At 31.4% G+C, this 6,846-nt stretch overlaps 1 protein-coding gene across 1 annotated transcript in view; it reads right to left on the reverse strand.

Annotated features, from left to right (window-relative positions):
* The window catches only part of LOC106472673 (ankyrin repeat and death domain-containing protein 1A-like), a 42,791-nt gene that overhangs the window by 7,280 nt on the left and 28,665 nt on the right, over positions 1 to 6,846 (reverse strand). Inside the window, exons 9-12 of the mRNA XM_022401226.1 lie at positions 5,533 to 5,634; positions 4,840 to 4,938; positions 2,066 to 2,164; positions 423 to 524 (exon numbers count right to left, since the gene is read on the reverse strand). Coding sequence (XP_022256934.1) covers positions 423 to 524; positions 2,066 to 2,164; positions 4,840 to 4,938; positions 5,533 to 5,634 — 402 coding nt within the window. The remainder of the gene's footprint in view (positions 1 to 422; positions 525 to 2,065; positions 2,165 to 4,839; positions 4,939 to 5,532; positions 5,635 to 6,846) is intronic.

Here is a 6,846-nt window from a genome sequence, read left to right on the forward strand (position 1 = left end):
ATAAAAATCAAAATGATAATTTCATATTTTATTTGTTAAAATTACTTGTTTATTTCTTGTAAAATATACTTTTTTGTGGGCCTTATATTTAGCTCCAAAGTGACACTGGATGAATCCTAAATTTGGAAAATAACATTTATTTTGCTGCCTTTAAAAATTGCTATATTTTTATTTCTTTCATTTTAACGTGTATCATAGAATTATGTTAATATTTAAAGTATGTGGTATTGTTTGATATGTAATATTTCACTTCATTTTTTTTTTCACAAAAAAAACAAACAAATTGCTTTAACTGATGTTGCTAGTATACACTGATCACTATGATATGAATTAATATGGAATGTGTTTTACCAGTCCATTATAAAATATTTTATGGTTTTTAAATTTGCTTCTAAGCCTTGAAACACTGGCTTCAGACTCACCTGTTCTGTTTTACTTTTATGCTCTCGTTCTACACACACCAAAAGGTCAACAATGGTGGTAAAACTTCCCCTTGCAGCAATATATAAGGCTGTTCTCCCACCCTAAAAAAAATGTTATTTGTTGAAACTGAATAATTTTAGGAAAAACAAATTTTATTTTCATATTTTACAATGTTAATAAGTTCTCATTTTACATCTTCTAACCTCTGCTGTTGAAATGTGTTAGTAAACATATATTCATAAAATTTGTGTGATTATTCAAATACAACAGCTATAGATAATAGCATAGCATCATTCATAATTAAATAAATAGTCTCTGCATAAGCTATTGTTATGTCCACTATTTATTGATCTTTCATAGACAGAAAGTTTCTTAATGCATAAAAGTTTCTTTATCTAATTTTCATAAGAATAATTATCAATTTCATTTGTTTGCTATTAAGCACAAAGCTATGCAATGGGCTGTATGTGCTGTGCACACCTCAAGTATTGAACCCCATTTTTTTAGCATTATTAGTCTTCAGACTTACCATTAAGCCACAAGTGGAAATAATTATCAGAGTCTTAAGTCTAAAAAACTATTTCAAAATGATTTTAGTAATCATTAATTTTAATACTGACCCATACAACAGCATTTCTGATTACTACTACTACTACTAAGCTTAAAAGCTTATTTACTGTTGTAAGATTTTAATTTAATTTGATAGTCAATTACTGGTAAAGCATACAATTAATTGCACTCTTTGTATGTGCATAGATATATGAGTTGCATAAAATATGTACTCATTTATAGTGTTGTAAGCTATGTTTCCAAACTTAGATATTTGTATTGTTGTTTGGCCAGAAAGATGTTTGATATCAAGTGACAAGTATGTGACTTAACGTCTGGAATTTTCTACATAGTTTTAAAACAGTTTGAGCAATGTAGAACACGAGTTATGCTAGAGTAGATTACTCTTGATTTGTGAGTCTATTACAGTGAGTTATTGACCATTGAGTGAGTCAGCTAGTTAGTCAGTAAAATTGGTGAATTATTCAGGAAGAGGGTTATTACAGTAGATTACTGAGTTATTGATTTAATGATTTCTGTTAGTCATTTAACAAATAGTCAGTGCATGGTTTAATCAGTTTGTTGCTGTTAGCTGTTTAGTACTGTGAATTTTGAGTGTGCTTGCGATGAAGTATAAGAGATACAAAATTAGCAAGTAAGTAGAATTTCTGTTTAGATGTTGTTTATTTGTGAAATTGATCAGGGATTGTTAATTATGTAAAACTTTGGATTGTATAAAAATTAAAACTTGTAGGCAATGAAATAAAATAAGAATCAACCCAATGATATGATTCATTCCTTTTATAACCTTATTATCAGTAATGACTTTGTTCCTATAGGTTATCATAAAGTTTTTATTTACAGTAATGTTTTGAGAAATGTTTTTTGACTAAACATTTAAGAACACAAATAAAGTATTGAAAAACATGCTATATAATGGACCAATTACAATGTTCCTATCGTGCACATTGAATTATCATAGTAACAAGTACATTTACACAACTTATTTAAGATTATTTTCTTGATAACTTTATTTATATACACTCATTTATTAATAGTGTAAAAAAGAAGACAACTTATATTAAGTATTTACTTTTTCCATAACTTGTAGATCTGCTCCACTAGTTAGTAACACCTCAGCAATTTCTGTAAAACCCAATTCTGCTGCCAGATGAAGTGGAGTCTGTAGCCTCTTGTGTTTAGAAAAGCAAAATAATAATAATAATAGTTATGGTGCTATAAAATCCAAAAATGTGAAATACAAGGTATATTGGTAAATACTGTGCATCTAGATATACACTAAGGGAAAAGTTAGATATGTTTCTATCAAGACAGAAAAAGTGATTTAATTGCACTGGTAGAAAGTTGTGTAGTTTTTGCATTGATTTAAATTGATATACTTGTATTGAAGAGGGAGTTCTAAAATTGGCATAGCTATATATGTATATGCTAAAAAAGTTACAAAAAATAAACATTATGACATACAAGTTAATAATGTTCACATGTCCACTAACTATACATTCTCTATCAGAATGTCCCATTTTTATTTGCCATTTAAACTTTGAGATTTACTATTAACTCAAATAACAACAAAAAAGTGATTCTTGAATAATCTTCCTATCAATGAGAGATTATATTAAGTAGAGAAAGCATTTACCTCAAGCAGCTGCTGTCACCATGATATACATCTTACACTATACATTCCAACATGTTCAGCTTGAGTTAAGGTAAAGGAGCAACTACATTTAAATTTTCAGGAAGAACATCAAGTCATCTGAAAACAATGACTGCCTTTTCTATTCACTAACATTTTTCAACTTATTTTTTCTGGATGAATCAGAATTCTGGATTTTGGATAGTGGGCAGGTACCAGAGGATTGGAAGTTAGCTAATGTAACTCCTCTTTTCAAGGGAGGTGATAAAAATTGTCCCAGTAATTATAATTGTTGCCACACTTTGTTAAGTCTCTGTTTTTTGGTTGGAAAGATAAATTAATGTAACATATTACATCTGAATAGATAAGTGTTTGACATTACACAGTTGGAGATTTCCTTAATGGGTTCAACAGCCTACTGTCAGCTTTTGCTGTTTTGTGTTTTTTATTAAGAGAATTATTTAATGTTGTATTAGTCATAAATCTGATCAAATTATGCATCTCTTCAAACACATTTGAAATGTTATAAGACTTAAATATACAGCTTATTTTAAATCTCTAAGCAGGTTTTGTAACTACATCTATCTAGTCGTAGTCTCTGTTTTTGGTATTAAAAAAACAGTATTTTTCTTACTTTGCTAACATTGGTGGAGTTACATATGCGTTTTTACAGAAAGATGAACTTACACACTGATGCACCTGTTCTACAATATGATGTGGTATGTTATACACCCAAGCTGTCAAACATTCTAATGAGCTGTAATACAAAGAGTTCAGCACATTATATTAAAACAAATTTGAATATGCAAATCAGCAATTCACATGACAACCATAGGTGATATAAAGTTGTAGTGGAATGGAATGTATAAGAACTACTTATTTTGACACTGTTTGGCATTTTTGTAAAATATTCATACACTCAGATCATAAAGATGTGTTGAGATTAGATATTTTGAATTTAAAAGATGAGGATATTCCTTGTACTTTCTGGGATTGGAAAACAAAGGAATGCAAATCAAATTATGGCATCAGAAGCATCCAGAAAGAGACCTGCAACTAGTCATATCCCACCTGTGGTAAGCAAAGTGTGGCGTCTTGTAACAGATGAAAGTTCAGGAACACAGTTAAGTGGCAAAAGTATCCCAGGCAGTAGAACATAACATAAACAATAAAGATCTCCTTCTAGAAAAGTGACACAAGTCACATGTACACAGTTTGTTTCCATGATATACTAAGAGAAAAACCAATTGTAGAAAACTATATGAATGGTGCCTAGCCAGGAAAAATAGCAGTGCCAGGCGACACTTGACGAGGTATAGGTGTAACTTAATAATGGCAACAAGTCTATTGCCATTTCCTACTTGTAAAAAATTTCAACAAGTGGTATATGACGTGTCACAAAACATTTTTGAAGGAATTCATGATCATTGCTGAATACTGTACTTGGGACAAGTTATGGATAAGGTGAGTGGATACAAAGGTTAAGTTGGATGCTACTTACTATTAGACTAATGTCCAGACCCTTGGTACCATACACAAATACTGACTTCATATGATAGCGAGATCAAAAGGTAATGGATTCAACAAGATAAGACTTCCAGTCATACCTCCTATTCATCTGTTGCATAACTCAAGCAGTTGGAGAATGAAATGGATATTCATGCTATTACAAATGAAGACATACTAGCAGGGACAGATTAAGGTTTAGTGGAGCCCTAGGATCAGGTACTATTTGGGAATAAGAATGAAAATATTAATAACTCACTCATTCCTTTATTCTGGTAGTTTTACAAACTATAATTTTATTTTACTTGGGTGGCCCCTAGGCCTGAACCTAGGTGGTCTATGTATTAATCTGGTACTGCATACCAGTCAAATTGCATATGTATATATTTCTGTGCAAGTGGACAGTTAAAATGGGTGTTAGGAAACTACTGACCTCATACACCAGATGCATTATGGAGGGAGTTGTAGTGTTCTTTGGACATGACAGCTTTACAATGGAACCTTTTGTAACTTTGCTGCAAGGTTACTCTCAAGATGCACTGTAATGATGTGGTGGAGCTTCAAAATCATTCTAATATAACTTACTCAACCTTCTGTGCTATACTGTGTAAAAATATCTGTAACTCATTAAAACATAGTGGTTACTACAGGAATTTGAATAATATCAAATAGCATTGATATTAATGTAACAAATGGTGTTTACATACATTATTGGTGACGTTCACAGGTGCACCTTTCTGCACTAACAGTCTCACCATATGTAGATGGTTTCCCATAACTGCTAGATGAAGAGGCGTGTTTCCATGCTTAAAATATTAATATCAAAGTTATGAAGATGTGAGGACATATAATCTGAAAAGCAGCAAAAGCAGTTTACAGTTCTCATAAGAAAACAGTGCCAATAAAATTATTCTTAGTGAAGCATTGTTTTTTATATGTAAACCTAGTTTCAATGTAATATACCATACTTAGGCATTTATGTAGATTTCTTTTGGTTTATCAATGAACTAAGTAAAATATTTATTACTCTTTCATTCTATGGGATAAAATTAGAGTATTTTATATGCTGCTAAAAATATACTTGTTTTGGATTGCTTATTATTTTCTTCTTCTCAATATATATTAAAAGGATTTCACAGCATCACTTTCAGTAATCCAGGAACTAACGGGGTATGCCTTAATTGCTATAAAAAATTAATAACTTAATCATCAAAGGGATGAATTTTGATTTCTATACACACATAGAGATTTATAATTAATTGATAGAAATCTTTCAAGATACTCTAAGTTTAATAGAATAAAAACCACAAAAACTAAAGCAAACTAGGAGAGAATTTCCTAGCTGCCTCACCAGCGGTATATACAAGAAATTATATATATACACACACATTTTTCCTTACCTTTTCCTTTCTATTAAGATTAGCACCAAAGTCTAGTAGAGTTTCCACAACATCAGCATGGCCAAGTGATGCAGCAATGTGTAAGGGGTTACATTCTTTTTGCTGTTAAACATACAGAGGTACACACACATATAAATATGAATAAAATAATTTGAATATCAGGATCTTTGTTTTTTAAATATTTTGATCTTCAAAAGTATATATTTAAACGAGGTAACAGATTACAAGTCCATTATAAGTCTTGAATTGTTATTGGTAATGGTAACATAATATACCAAACGTCTGTAATATCTTAAATACAACCTAGACACAATTAGCTTTTAAGTTTTTTTTTCCTGGCACCTAATATTTGAAAATTTCTACTAACTATGATTATTCAAGAATTATCTTAAATAAGTTTTCATCGATAGATGCAATAGTTGTTCTTTAGTTGTGAATAATTGCTATGTTTGTAAGTTAATCCAAATGAAAGATTAAACTTCACTGACCTAAGCACCCGTGTGTTAAGATATTTAAAATAATGTTTTAATTAAATAAAATCCCCATATATGACACACATTGTACAGTAATAATGTTGTGTGTATACACACTTAAATACTGACATCTTTATGTAAAGTGCCGGTATGTGCGTCATACCCAAATCTATTTGATTTTACACAAAAACACTGTAGTAATGTTGTTCTTCCGTTGGGTGTGTTCTTTTAACTTATTTGATGAAAATAACTCGAAAACCAGTGCATAAAACGATAACAAATTCTTCCTTAACGTATTACAAACTTCAATTTGTACACTGTTGTAAGCCAAAATATACAACTGACGCTTAAGATGAAATACCGCAACTAACATACTGAGTGGTCACAAGTAAATAGACACTTAATTTTTCGTCATTTAACTGATTTGTGCTAACTATTTTGTGTTCACAGAGCACTATATAAATGAAAATGGTCCGCACACTAATTATCTTGTGCTACAAGATGCCTAGAACTCAAGGTTCTCTCGAATTGTCAGATTTTGTTAGAAGAAGGATAGTTGGTCAAGCAGATGGTGGAATAAGTCAGTGGCAAATTTCACAGAATTTGGGAATCCCGCTTTTGACAATCAACAGAATCATCATGCAGTTCGGGAAACACGGCAAGGAAACAACTGAGCAGCGTCCGGGTTGTCCATCGGAGAAGACAAAAAGGGCTGTCAAGAGAAGCATCGAAATGGATCCCAGATTAACGACTGCAGAAGTGGCCAAAGTTGGTGGGATGAGCCCGAAATCTGTTCAACGGATTCTCCACAGATTGGGTTATCGTTGCAGAGCAGATGGAC

Source organism: Limulus polyphemus, unplaced genomic scaffold, assembly GCF_000517525.1.
Source record: "Limulus polyphemus unplaced genomic scaffold, Limulus_polyphemus-2.1.2 Scaffold5514, whole genome shotgun sequence".
Taxonomy (NCBI): Eukaryota; Metazoa; Arthropoda; class Merostomata; order Xiphosura; family Limulidae; genus Limulus; species Limulus polyphemus.